This window comes from Cherax quadricarinatus, unplaced genomic scaffold (genome assembly GCF_038502225.1).
Source record: "Cherax quadricarinatus isolate ZL_2023a unplaced genomic scaffold, ASM3850222v1 Contig67, whole genome shotgun sequence".
Lineage (NCBI taxonomy): Eukaryota > Metazoa > Arthropoda > Malacostraca > Decapoda > Parastacidae > Cherax > Cherax quadricarinatus.
Genome location: NW_027195093.1, coordinates 261,227 through 276,161, shown reverse-complemented (window position 1 = coordinate 276,161; position 14,935 = coordinate 261,227). Strand labels below are relative to the sequence as shown.

Genomic DNA, 14,935 nt, shown 5'->3' with positions numbered 1-14,935 from the left:
GCGCTCTCCCGTCTCCACATTCCCCATACTCGCCATACCCTTGCACAAACAAAACACCGGCACCCCACCCCCTTACTTGACTAAATTCTTGCGAGATCTCATCAGACTAAGTTCTTTCGCCCTCTCCCTAGAATAAATTCTGGCACACTCTCCTTAGACTAAGTTCTGGTGCCCTCTTCCCAAACTAATTCTGGCACCCCGTACCCAAACTAAACTCTTGCACCCCATCCCCATACCAAGACTTAACGATGTCACTCCCTTCCCAGACTAAATGCTTGTACCCTTTTCCAGGATTATACTGGTTCCTCCTTCTAAGTCTAAATGTTTACAATCACTCCTCAGACTAAATTCTGGTTCCTTATCCAATAGCTAAATACTGGAATCGTTTCCCAGATTAAATACTAGCACCCTGTCCCAGACTAAATAATGGTACTGTACCTCTTAAGACTAAATACTGTCACCCCTCCTTATACTAAATCCTAGTACTCTCTGAGATAATACTGGTACTCTCTCCGATCTAAATTCTGACACACTCTTCTCAGATTAAATACGGGTATGGCTTCCCAAGACTACAACTAAATTCTTTCACTTATTTTCAAGAAAGGTTGCCAGTTTTGTAATACAAGAAACCTTTGTCCTGTGCAGAGAATCTTTTTCACATGAAGCTGGTAATCCAGTCACCTTAATTTCACAACCACAGAGTAACTAAATAGGTTACGAAAAAGCTGCCTTGAAACATGTTACGCCACCACATTTTTTTAATAAAGAACTGCCATTAGCCGATTTAACAGATCATATATTTTCATTGGCCTACTGCATGCAAAAATTTTATAACCCAACCTCTCTCGAGAAGTGTCAACAGGATGCCACAAAGAACGATAAAGTACAGGAGGTAAATATCACAATTTTTCGTCATTCGATTTCGCAGCCTCGGTGATCCTGAGTTACCGTTCAGTTGAGAAATTTTGAAGTTTCTTTAATAATTTTCAGTGAATAATATAACGCTAAATATTATAACTTTCTGGATGAATAATATATGAACTATGTAAAGTAAAAGGACTGCTTGTGACAATTTGGCAACGTTTCGCTCTCCATTGATAAAGCTCCTTCCACAATGTCGATTGTGTCCTTTTACTTTACATATTGTCGGTAATTCTACCAACTTTATTACAATACATGAACTAGATGATAGATTTGCCTGACTCAGCAACATTGTCGACCAGTAACAGTAGGATGTAGCTGTAACAAACTATCCAACTAGCCCTTCCATCCCACCTACTAACCTCTTCCCCCCCCCTTCCTCTACCCCTTCCCATCCCACAATTGCACTCCTTCCATTTACCACATCTCTTTCCTTTATCCGACCCCTTCATCTACACTGCACACTCTCAGAAGGGAGTTGGCATTCTGGTGTCGACCAAGAGAGAACTAGCATGCTCTGTCTCCGCCACACTTTCTTGCGCCGTGATTTTAGGAATTAAGCATTTCAGAGCATCGTTTCGTGTCTTCAACCTATGTCTATTTGTGGACCCTTTTTTTTGGGGGAGCCTTGATCTTCAACTGTTATGTGTGATAGTGTAGATAGTCTGTTTACATTCATTGTTAAGTTTTCTTGTCTGTACACTGTCATGTGTGTTATGTCCAGTGTACACTGCCAGTTTACCTTCATTGCTAACTTTGTCTCTAGTGTTCAGAATACACATAACACATCATGCAGAAGGAAACACGTAGTCTATACTTTGTAATCGGATATTTCTTTATTTGTGCTTTCTGTTGTGACTGTTGCTTCTCATAAATACTGTACATAGTTACTTATCATTAAAAATAGGTGCACATCACTTCTTATTTTTACCAAATTTTTATTTTGGTGAATAGAAGATTGTTTTTCAGTTTTCTTTATGAGATGTTTGCCTACAAAAGGCCCTGATAATCAAGCAGAGGTAAGCATGTCTTAAAATAAATTGTATAACTTCGGAAAATATCTGAGGTAAGTAACAGAGTGGGGAAGAGGGCAAGTTTATTCTTTCACTTGGATTTCGTTTTTCCTGGAAAAAGTAAAATGACCTATCCCAGGAAACTGAAGTCTATGAATCTATATTCGCTGATGTAAAAGTGATGAGGAACATAGATACCAGAAACCACAAGGAATGGATCAAAGATGACTTGAGAATTCTGCAAAACTATCAGGAAGGTGGCTGTTGGAATTAATTCCTCATAAGTCCAAAATTATATATATTGGAAAGAGAGTGAGAAGGAGGAACATAGACTGCAACCTTAGTGTGTTATGCCAGAGACAACCAGTAATATTCGAGAATAAGCATCACTAACCATATGACCAAAAGAACATATCACATGTTTAACTGAGGCACTATTTGCAAAACTAGTTAACGTTACTCAAACAAAAGCACATCAAGAACATTATATGCATGTTAAGTTGGGTTAATGTTAGAGTCATGCAGCGCCAGCATGAGACCCGAGCCTGATCAATCATTTGAAGAGACAAAAGAATATCCTTAGACTCGCAACGAGAAGAGAGGAAGACCAAAATATTATATGATCATGACATACAAAATATTTAGTGAATTGGGAAATAAATCGGATGCGAGGAGAGAAACCAGAGGATATAGGAGGCATCAACATGCATTGCTGAGTCACTGCAGAGATAGTAAGTAACGATTCAGTTACTCAGTGATGAATTAGCGATACACACACACACACACACACACACACACAAACACACACACAAACACACACACAAACACACACAAACACACACGCAAACACACACGCAAAAACACACACACACACACACACACACACACACACACACACACACACACACACACACACACACACACACACACACGCACACACACACACACACGCGCACACCCACATACCTCAAAGGCGAAGGGGCCCGATAACATCTCTCCATGGGTCTTAGAGAGGGAGCAGAGCCGCTTTCTGTACCACTAACAACTATCTTCAACACATCTATCGAAACAGGGCGACTACCGGAAGTATGAGAGACAGTGATTGCAGTCCCAGTTTTTTTAAAAAAAAGAGACAGACAAGCATTAAACTACAGTCCATTGTCACTGACGTGTATAGTATGTAATGTCAAAGAGAAATTTATTGGAAGAAGAGTGGTGGAGCACCTAGAAAGGAGTGAGCTTATCAACGACAGCCAGCACGGTTTCAGGAACGGGAAATCCTGCGTGACAAACATACTGGAGTTCTATGACAAGGTGACGGCAGTAAGAAAAAAGAGATTGCGATGGGTAGATTTCATTTTCTTGTACTGTAAGAAGGCGTTTGACACAGTTTAATACAAGAGATTAGTACAAAAGCTGGAGGACCAGGCAGGGATAACAGAGAAGACACTACAATGGATCAGGAATACCTGTCAGGAAGACAGCGAGTCATTGTACGTGGCGAGGTGTCAGAGTGGGCGCCTGTAACAAGCAGGGTGCCACAGAGATCAGTCCTAGGACCGGTGCTGTTTCTGTTATTTGTGAACGACATGACGGAAGGAATAGACTCCAAAGTGTCCCTGTTTACGGATGATGTTAAGTTGATGAAAAATTCAATCGGACGAGGACCAGGCAGAACTGCAGAGTGATCTAGACAGGCTACAGGCCTGGTCCAGCAACTGCATCATGGAGTTGAACCCCACCAAATGCAAAGTCATGAAGACTGGGGAAGGGCAAAGATCTCAGACGGAATACAATCTAAGAGGTCAGAGCCTACAATTTTCACTCAAGGAAAAGTATCTTGGGGTGAGTACCTATAACATAGGGCACATCTGAGGCACCCATCAACCAAATAACTGCTGCATCATACAGGCGCCTGGGAAACCTAAGAACAACATTTCGACATCTAAATAAGGACTCATTCAGGACCCTGTACTCTGTGTACGTTAGGCCCATATTGGAGAATGCAGCGCCAGTTTGGAACCTTCACCTAGCCAAGCATGTGAGGAAACTAGAGAAAGTGCAAAGGTTTGCAACCGTGTCTTGGCTTCCAGTGTCTTGACGACACTGGAAGCCAGGAGAGTTAGGGGGTACATTATGACGACATATAAAATTCTGAGAGGAATCGACAAGGTGAACAGAGACAGGATGTTCCAGAGATGGGACACAGCAACAAGGGGTCACAGTTGGAAGTTGAAGATTCAGATGAACCACAGGGATGTTTGGAAGTATTTCTTCAGTCACAGAGTTGTCAGGAAGTTGAATAGTCTGGATAGTGATGTAGTGGAGGCAGGATCCATACATAGCGTTAAGAAGAGGTATGATTAAGCTCATGGAGTGGGAAGAGTGACCTAGTAGCGGCCAGTGAAGAGGCAGGGCCAGGAGCTGTGACTAGACCCCTGCAACCACAACTAGGTGAGTACACACACACACACACGCACACACACACATTCAGACGGGATTGGTTCGGATATTGAGGAATGGATGGAAGAACAATGCATACGGATGGAACAAGAGTGGGAGAGAAAACTATGAGAGCTTGGTGCAAAAATGGAGACAGAGCTTTCTGTGAAAATGGAAAAGAAGTTGGAGGAGAAGAAGCACTGAGAGTCCCAAGTCGAAGCTGCAGTAGCCAGGATAAGGGTCCTAGAATATGAGGTAAATACTCCGAAGCGAGCTACAAGGGTATTGACCAGATGAGGCACAGCATCTGAAGCTGGTACACCCCTACTGAACAAGGGGCCCGACGGGAAGGAAGGAGACATAAATTACGCTAAGGTCCTATCAGCCCTATCACCTCACCAAGCAAGGCCAAGGAATGAAGAGGGAGAGCAGCTGGGTGCAGGTGGTGAGGGGGACAGGTCATATGCAGAGACAGGACCTTGCCACCAAGAGCTAGAGGAAAAAATAAGGGAGAAAATATTCATGTACAGACAGGAACCAGAGACTCAGAGAGAAAGGCAATGGGAGAAGGAGAGGGCGAAGTCAGTGTTTATTCGTGGGCTGCAGGAGAGTGAGGGAAGGACACACTGAAAGACGGCTGGCGGAAAGACAGGAGATTGAGAACATCATCAAAGAAATAAATGAAGAGGAAATGTCTGAGATTGTAAATTTCCAGAGAATTGGGAAGGGTACCTGAAGGAGTATGATGAGAGTAATAGAGTGATAGTTGACACACTGGCTGAAGTGGCCAGAAGGGCTAATGTGAACAGGGCAAAGTTACTGATAATGGGTGACTTCAACCACAAGGAAATCGATTGGGAGAAAATGGATCCACATGGGGGCCAAGAAACGTGGAGGCTAAGATGATAGAGGTGGTACTGGAAAACTTCATGTACTAACATGTAAGGGACACTACCAGAGAGAGAGGAGAGGATGAACCAGCGAGACTGGACCTAGTATTTCTTTCGTCACAGAGTTGTCAGGAAGTGGAATAGCCTGAAAAGTGATGTAGTTGAGGCAGGATCCATACATAGCTTTAAGAAGAGGTATGATAAAGCTCACGTAACGGGAAGAGTGACCGGATAGTGGCCAGTTGAAGAGGAGGGGCCAGGAGCTTTGACTCGATCCCTGCAACCACAGCTAGGTGAGTACACACACATACACACACACACACACACACACACACACACACGCACACACACACACACACACACCCACTCCCACACACACAATAGAAGGAACTAAATCACCTCAGGGGATGCAAAGGGAGATACAGTGGGAGGACGAAAGGTTGAGGTCAGTTTTTGTCTGCGGGCTCCAGGAAGTTGAACTGGAAACCTATGATGCAAGAAAACAGAAGGAGAAAGCGATAGGTGTGGACGACATGACCCAGTTGACAAATTTTCGGAGAATTGGATGGTTTGCAAGAGGAAAAACAGTTAAAGTGATTTTCAAGGCAGAATCAGCTCGAAACAGGATACTGCAGGAGAAAACAAGATTAAGGGACAAACCAGAGTACCAGAGAGTGTACCTCAATCGAGACAGAACACAAGAAGAAAGGATGATACTGAAAAAGAGGGTACAAAGACAAAAGGAGGAATGAGAGGCAAAGACGGAGATGAGCGGGAGACTCACGAAATCGTAATGACACGATTGCAAACAAACCATACCGCGGGTTCAAACCCCCACCCGTGGTATGGTTTATGAGGTGGAAGAGCAAACACACCCTCCTCCAACCCTAATGCAACTAAACAATATAAACCAAAACCCACACACTGTCCCCTCTGTCCCCAACCATTACATCACAACCCCCCCTACAGCAACCCCAATAGGTACTCTACCCCCACCCCCTCATCACAAACCCCACCCCCACTGAAACTCCTCACAGGTCTATGCCATGGCTCCCACTCACCCAGTGCCACCATTCTCCCCGGACCACAGTTTTAGAAAAGTTGAAGGTTTGGTATACGAATGTGGATGGAATAATGAGTAAATGTGAGGAGTGGCATGAAAGAAGCAATGAGATGTCCCCAGAAATCAAAGTAGTCACAGAAACGAAATTCACTGAGACAATAACAGAAGCAATCTTCCCACTGGGATATCACATCCTGAGGAAAGATAGAAGGAGTAGAGGGAGAGGAGGCGTTGTACTGCTTATTAAAAACCGATGGGATACGAAGAAATGGAAGGAATGGACGAGATTGGAGGAACGGATTACATGGTAAGTACAAGTCAGTCTGGGGAATATAAGGTAATCATTGCAGTGATGTATAACCCACCATAGAACTGCTGGAGGCCAAGAGAGGAATATGAAGAGAGCAACAGAGCAATGGTGGACACACTAGCTGAGGTGGCCAGAAGATCTCACTCGAGCAGAGCAAAGTTACTGGTTATGGCCGATTTCAACCACAGGGAGATTGACTGGGAAAATCAGGAGCCACATGGGGGTCCCGAAACACGGAGAGCCAAGATGATGGCTGTGGTATTGGAAAACCTCATGCACCAACATGTTAGAGAAACTACCAGAGAGAGAAGGGAGGATGAACCAACAAGATTAGACCTCGTGTTCACCTTTAGCAGCTCAGACATTGAGGACATCACATATGAGAGACCCTTTGGAGCTAGTGATCACATGGTTCTGAGCTTTGAATACATAGAGTTACAAGTGGAGAGGGTAACAGGAGATGAATGGGAAAAGCCAAACTATAAAAGTGGAGACTACACAGGTACGAGTAACGTCCTCCAAAAGGTTCAGTGGGACAGAGAATTGGTAGAAATGCCAGTAAACGAGATGATGGAATACATAACAACAAAATGTCAGGAGACAGAGGAAAGGTATGTTCCCAAGGGCAACAGAAATAATGGGAAGACCAGAACGAGCCCTTGGTTCACCCGAAGGTGTAGGAGGCGAAAACTAAGTTCACTTGAGAATGGAAAAAGTACAGAAGGCAAAGGACCCAGGAAAATAAGGAGATTAGTCGAGGAGCCAGAAACGAATATGCACAGATAAGGAGGGAGGGCCAGCGACAGTACGAAAACAACGTAGCATCGAAAGTCAAGTCTGACCCGAAACTGCTGTATAGCCACATTAGGATGAAGACAACAGTCAAAGACCTGGTAATCAGTCTGAGGAAAGAAGGTGGGGAGCTTCAAGAAACGATCAAGAGTATATGAGGAGCTTAACAAGAGATTTAAGGAAGTATTTACAGTGGAGATTAAATGACTCTGGGAAAACAGAACAGAGGGGGGCATCAACAAGGGTTATACTAACAAGTGTTGGAAGAAATACACACAACTGAGGAGGAGACGAAGAAGCTGCTAAGTAACCTTGATACCTCAAAGGCAGTGGGACAGGACAACATTTCTTTGATGGTGCTGAGAGAGAGGGCAGAGACACTGAGTGTGCCACTAATCACAATTTTCAACACATCCATTGAAACTGGGCAACTACCTGAGGTATGGAAGACGGCAAATGTAGTTCCCATTTTTAAGAAAGGAGACAGAAACGAGGCAATAAACTAGTGTTACTGACGTGTATAGTAAGCAAAGTCATGGAGAAGATTATCAGGAGAGGAGTAGTGGAGCATCTGGAATGGAACAAGATTATAAATGCCAAAATGCACGGATTCATGGAAGGCAAATCCTGTGTCATAAATCTTCTGGAGTTTTATGACAAGATAACAGAAGGAAAGCACGAGAGAGAGGGATGTGTTGATTGCATTTCTTGAACTGCAAGAGGGTCATCGACACAATTCCTCACAATAGATTAGTGCAGAAGCTAGAGGATCAGACAAATATATAACAGGATGGGCACTACAATGGATCAGAGAATACCTGACAGGGAGGCAACAGCGAGTCATTGTACGTGTTGAGGTATCACAGTGGGTGCGTGTTACGTGCGGGGTCCCACAGGGGTCAGTCCTAGGACCAGTGCTATTTTTGGTATATGTGAATGACATGATGGAAAGAAGAGACTCAGAAGTGTCCCTGTTCGCAGGTTATGTGAAGTTAATGAGGAGAATTAAATCAGATGAGGATCAGGCAGGACTACAAAGAGACCCGGACAAGTTGGATACGTGATCCAGCAACTGGCTCCTCGAATTTAACCCCTCCAAATGCAACGTCATGAAGATCGGGGAAGGGTAAAGAAGACCGCAGACAGAATATAAGCTAGGTGGCCAAAGACTGCAAACCTCACTCAAGGAGATCTTGAGGTGAGTATAATACCGAGCACGTTTTCGGAAGCACACATCAACCAGATAACTGCTGCAGCCTGGCAAACCTGAGAATAGCGTTCCCATACCTCAGTAAGGAATCGTTCAAGACACTGTACACCGTGTACGTCAGGCCCATACTGGAGTATGCAGGAGCACTTTGGAACCCACACCTGGTCAAGCACGTCAAGAAATTAGAGAAAGTACAAAGGTTTGCAACAAGGCTAGTTCCAGAGCTAAGGGGAATGTCCTACGAAGAAAGGTTAAGGGAAATCGGTCTGACGACACTTGAAGACAGGAGGGTTAGAGGAGACGTTATAACAACATACAAAATACTGCGAGGAATAGATAAAGTGGACATAGAATGTTCCAGAGATGGTACACAGAAACAAGGGGTCACAATTGGAAGTTGAAGACTCAGATGAGTCAAAGGGAGGTTAGGAAGTATTTCTTCAGTCATAGAGTTGTTAGAAAGTGGAATAGTGTGGCAAGTGATGTGGTGGAGGCAGAAGTATGATCAAGGTCATAGAGCAGGAAGGGAGGACCTAGTAGCGAACAGTGAAGAGGCGAGACTAGGAGCTGAGTCTCGACCCCTGCAACCACAAACAGGTGAGTACAAATAGGCGAGTATACACACACACACACACACACACATACACACACACACACACACACACACACACACACACACACACACACACACACACACACACATACACACACACACACACACACACACACACACACACACACACACACATCTTTACACTCCGCCTCTAAAAATCACACACACAGCAACCCATATCATCACTCATTCCTTCGTCCACACATCCCCACTCGCACATCCACCAACCGGTTCTGGTTTGCCAGCGTTCTCCAGACTCCTCCTGCGAGCAGCCAGTATCGCCTGCAGGGCTCTGTCCTCCACGGGCGGTTTACTAGGGCGTGGGTGCGAAGGTGGGGCGGCCGATGGTTCACTGGTACTGCCACCGCTCGCGCCACCCTTGCTCTTGCCGCCCTCCTCAGTCTCCCGACCAGCGAACTGTTCCATCACCTGCAGTCAAGGAGACTCCAAATTAAGCATATTACTGGAATTGAAATTCTGTTTTTGTTTCAGTTATTTAAATAGTTTTAATATATTGAGCCATCCATTAATTATTTATAAATGTTGTGTATTTATTTGGTTTGAATTTACATATTATATTTGCATATTATATTTGCATATTATATTTATATATTTTTAAAGAATTACATTTATATACTCTATAAAACAGTAGACATGAATAACATAATATCAATATTTTACTTCATTCCAAAATAATCCTCTATAATAAAGTATTTCTAAAAGACAGATATTGTTTATAAGAAGATCTTTCACAGCAAGATATATATATATACATATATACATATATATATATATATATATATATATATATATATATATATATATATATATATATATATATATATATATATATATATATATATATATATATATATATATATATATATATATATATATATATATATATATATATATATATATATATATATATATATATATATATATATATATATATATATATATATATATATAGATATAGATATATTTCACACAAAATAATTCTTCGAGAGATAATCCACAATAACAAGATTTCCTTCATAAGATATTGTTTAGTACAAAATATTTTCTATACTCTCATATTTATCAAAATTTCTTTCCATCATACACAATACCCTTCATAACATAAGCCTTCAAATTTTTATAACAAACGGCTGTACACTACAACAGGACACAGCATCAGATTTTAGGACGTCTGTGCAACATGTCAGGCTGCCCTGGTTCATATCTATGGTACACTGGGTGCACCAGTCAATGGTTAAGCCACACACACATGGATGTTCTGTACACTGTGTGCTTTTAAGGAACCTGATAGTATTCCTTCAACAGATCCAGCTTTGATATTATATTTGAATGTTTCATCAGCTTAATAGTGTCATCTTTGCTACGTAGAGAATGACCAGCCATTTCAATAACAGATTTGGCTCTTACTTTTTTTTGTACACGTGTTTTGGGTCATTTGGCTTAATTACGAGGATACACTGTGAAGAAAACAAACTATTATTAGTTTCTGCGAGATTGTTCTTGAGCAGGAAATTGCTGCTAAGCTTTTAATAAATTGGTCTTAACTGTGTTTATAAACACATCTGAAATTATTTCTCAAAATGATAATCTGTTTTAACATACTGGGCGATGGAGGTCTGGGTCTTAAACATAAAATAAATTTTATAAAATTAAATCAAATTGGCATTTTTATGTAAAATACATCTACAATATTGATGTGTGATGCGTAGAAGTGATGCAATTGTTAAATATTGATGAAGATAGGGAAGCTGTGATTTCGTGTATAGGGCTGGGAGGAATAACATCATCTAGGAGTGAGGATGAGCTGTGAGTGTGCGGGAAGTTCGTGAAGCAGTGGGTAGAATGAAAGGGGGGTAAGGCACCTGGAATTGATGGGATAAAGATGTTAAAAGCAGGTGGGGATATAGTTTTGGAGTGGTTGGTGTTATTATTTAATAAATGTATGGAAGAGGGTAAGGTACCTAGGGATTGGCAGAGAGCATGCATTGTTCCTCTGTGTAAATGCAGAAGGGATAAAAAGAGAGTGCAAAAACTATAGGGGAATAAGTCTGTTGAGTATACCTGGTAAAGTGTATGGTAGAGTTGTTATTGAAAGAAGAGTAGGACGGAGAGTAGGATAGCAGATGAAGAAGGAGGCTTTAGGAAAGGTGTGTGTAGACCAAGTGTTTACAGTGAAACATATAGGCGAACAGTATTTAGATAAGTGTAAAGTGGTTTTTGTGGCATTTATTGATTTCGAAAAGGCATATGACAGGGGGGCAGTGTGGCAGATGTTGCAGGCGTGTGCTGTAAGAGGTAGGTTACTGAAAGCAGTGAAGAGTTTTTACAAGGATAGTGAGGCTCAGGTTAGAGTATGTAGGAGAGAGGTAGATTATTTCCCAGTAAAAGTAGTCCTTAGACAAGGATGCGTAATGTCACCGTGGTTGTTCAATATATTAATAGATGGGGTTGTAAGAGAAGTAAATGCGAGGGTCTTGGCAAGAGATGTGGAGTTAAAAGATAAAGAATCAAACACAAAGTGGGAGTTGTCACAGTTGCTCTTCGCTGATAACACTGGGCTTTTGGGAGATTCTGAAGAGAAGTTGCAGAGGTTGGTGAATGAATCTGGTAGGGTATGTAAGAGAAGAAAACTAAAAGAGAATATAGGAAAGAGTAAGGTTATGAGGATAAAAAGATTGGGTGGTGAAATACTGGATATCAGATTGGAGGGAGAGAGTATGGAGGAGGTGAATGTATTCAGATATTTAGAAGTGGACGTGTCAGCAGATGGGTCTATGAAGGAGGAGGTGAATCATAGAATTGAGGAGGGGAAAAGGGCGAGTGGTGCACGTAGGAGTCTGTTGATGTAAAGAACTTTGTCTGTGGAAGCAAAGAGGGGAATGTGTGAGAGTATAGTTGTACCAACGCTCTTGTATGGAAGTGAAGCATGGGTGATGAATGTTGCAACGAGGAGAAGGCTGGAGGCAGTGGAAATGTCATGTCTGAGGGCAATGTGTGGTGTGAATATAACGCAGAGAATTCGTAGTTTGGAAATTAGGAGGTGCGGGATTACCGAAACTATTGTCCAGAGGGCTGAGGAGGAGTTGTTGAGGTGGTTCGGACATGTAGAGAGAATGGAACAAAACAGAGTGACTTCGAGAGTGTATAAATCTGTAGTGGAGGGAAGGCAAGGTAGGGGTCGGCCTAGAAAGGGTTGGAGGGAGGGGGTAAAAGAGGTTTTGTATGTGAGGGGCTTGGACTTCCAGCAAGCGAGCGTGAGCGTATTTGATAGGAGTGAATGGAGACGAATGGTTTTTAATACTTGACGTGCTGTTGGAGTGTGAGCAAAGTATCCTTTATGAAGGGATTCAGGGAAACCGGCAGGCCGGACTTGAGTCCTGGACGTGCTGTTGGAGTGTGAGCAAAGTATCATTTATGAAGGGGTTCAGGGAAACCGGCAGGCCGGACATGAGTCCTGGAGATGGGAGGTACAGTGTCTACACTCTGAAGGAGGGGTGTTAATGTTGCAGTTTCATAACTGTAGTGTAAAGCACCCTTCTGGCAAGACAGTGATCGAGTGAATGATGAAGAAAGTTTTTCTTTTTCGGGCCACCCTGCCTTGGTGGGAATCGGCCGATGTGTTAATAAAATCTGCAGTATTCAAATGCTTATAATTCAGGCTACAAGTAGGTTGCAGAGAATGAAAGCAGCAAATTTTGAGTTTTGAGTACTTATATAATAAACATGTGTCAGTAAAACTTGATAGTCAGACTTGTAAAACATGTGCTGGGGTATGAAAAATGTATTTTCCCTATCTATGTTATTGTGCAAAACAAGATGTCAGCTACTGCGATTCATAACTTGGAAGTGCCATTAACTAGAAAAACTGACACATTTTTTTGCCATGGTCCGGTTTTCCTAAAGCCGTAGTCAAAATTTTGAAATGCATTCATTCATCAACGTCGCTGAGAAGACCAACACAAGTTTTTTCTTTTTTTTTTCTTTTTGGAAGGACTAAGCAATGCCTCGATTACAGGAGGATGCTCCTGGTGAGGGTAATGGTGTCATACTTCAAAATTTAATAGCAAGTATTCCTCACTATACCTTTATGCGAAAAGCTGAAGAAACACCAGAAGAATTACATCTCCAAAAATAGAAGTATTCACTTTGATATTAATTGCAGTACGCTCCGAGGTTCCTAGGTCTGACACCCGGCATATTTCTACCATACTGATCATAACCCATTCTCTTTTACTCATATTATGAAAAAAAAACACGACTTTATGCATTTGCCATTCACTACAGCCATTTTATACATTTTGGTGGTGGAGCTCAGTATACCATGTTAACCTGGTTACTCAAAACATGTGTAGCACATGTTAAAAAACATGTGAACTGTGCTGTATTAAAGTTGTATTGTATGATGTAATGTACATTCAACTCGATGGTCAGTGTAAACCCGTCAGTAATGGAAGGAGCACACGATTTCCTCCCTAGGATTCTATGGAACCCTGATACTATTTGATTAAGATCCTGGCTTGATTTTTGTGCAGGATCTTCTTAGAATTTTAGCCTTTCGTATAAATAACAGATGTCATATATTTAATATCCATGGATACTACACTATGAGTCAGCTGCTCATCTCTGTCACTTCTTCATTGACGATACATGATTATCGTCCATCCTGATTTCATGCATTCAGAGACCAGAGAGAAAATTGTAAATAGTATATTGTTGTTAAACATAAATATAAATACGATATGAGTTTTATCTTTTGTGAACTAGCAAATAGCACTGTTGTTTTGACGAGTCATCTTTCAGAGCAGTTTATATACTAGAACCTGAATGTTCTGCAATTTACAGTGTGTATGTTGTAATGTTTTTCCTGTTGTAGTATAAGGGGTTATAATGTTATACTCTGATCCCACCAGGATGATGTAATGTAAGAGACTAAATTATTCTGCAAACACACTTTGATTGGAAGTATCAATTATTTGTAAAATTTCGCAAGTTTGAGCATTTTTATTGATGAAACGTTTCGCCCGTTTGGTAGAATTCATCAGACGAATACAGAATACGGAGGTGAATGACAGTTCTGAAGGCAGTAGAAGAGGAATGATGGTTAAGGGTAATCAATCCCTTAACTTTGATGAAAGACGGTAATGCCTGAAGCAGAGGCGCATGAGGCCAGAGGCAGTAACCAAAAGCGAGGTGTAACAGCTTCAATATGTCTCAGGTTCGTGGGTAATACATGCAGTTGAGGTCGTACCTTGTACTAAGATACCATGTTGCTGCTGTGTCAGACTAGCATCAGGTTGTAAATGGTATAAAATTCCGACAAGTTGATGAGAAATGCACATGTGCAACACTTAGGTTTCGTCAATAAAGATACCTATTTGTTACATATGTGTCTTATTCGCGAGCTTGTCGATAGTGTATATTATCTGTATTACAGCGTGAGCATAGCCAGAACGTGTGCATCAACAACTTACTTGTTCCTTCAACAAACTATTTTAGAGTGTAGAACAATGTAACTTGTTTGGTTTATTAATGTAAACTAGTAAAGGAGAAAGTAATGTAGATGAATGATTCAGAGAACCGACAAGTTGGTAAATTAGACACATGTGCAACACTTGGGTATCTTTAATGAGGAAACGTTTCGCCACACAGTGGCTTCATCA

General features: G+C 41.7%; 1 protein-coding gene across 2 annotated transcripts in view; it reads right to left on the bottom strand.

The window, feature by feature from the left end:
- The window catches only part of LOC138851190 (dentin sialophosphoprotein-like), a 201,054-nt gene that overhangs the window by 118,558 nt on the left and 67,561 nt on the right, over window positions 1-14,935 (bottom strand). Inside the window, exon 4 of one of the 2 annotated variants that reach the window (XM_070079988.1) lies at window positions 9,483-9,683. In XM_070079988.1, the coding sequence (XP_069936089.1) occupies window positions 9,483-9,683 (201 nt within the window). The remainder of the gene's footprint in view (window positions 1-9,482; window positions 9,684-14,935) is intronic. The other variant, XM_070079990.1, reaches the window with a different exon arrangement.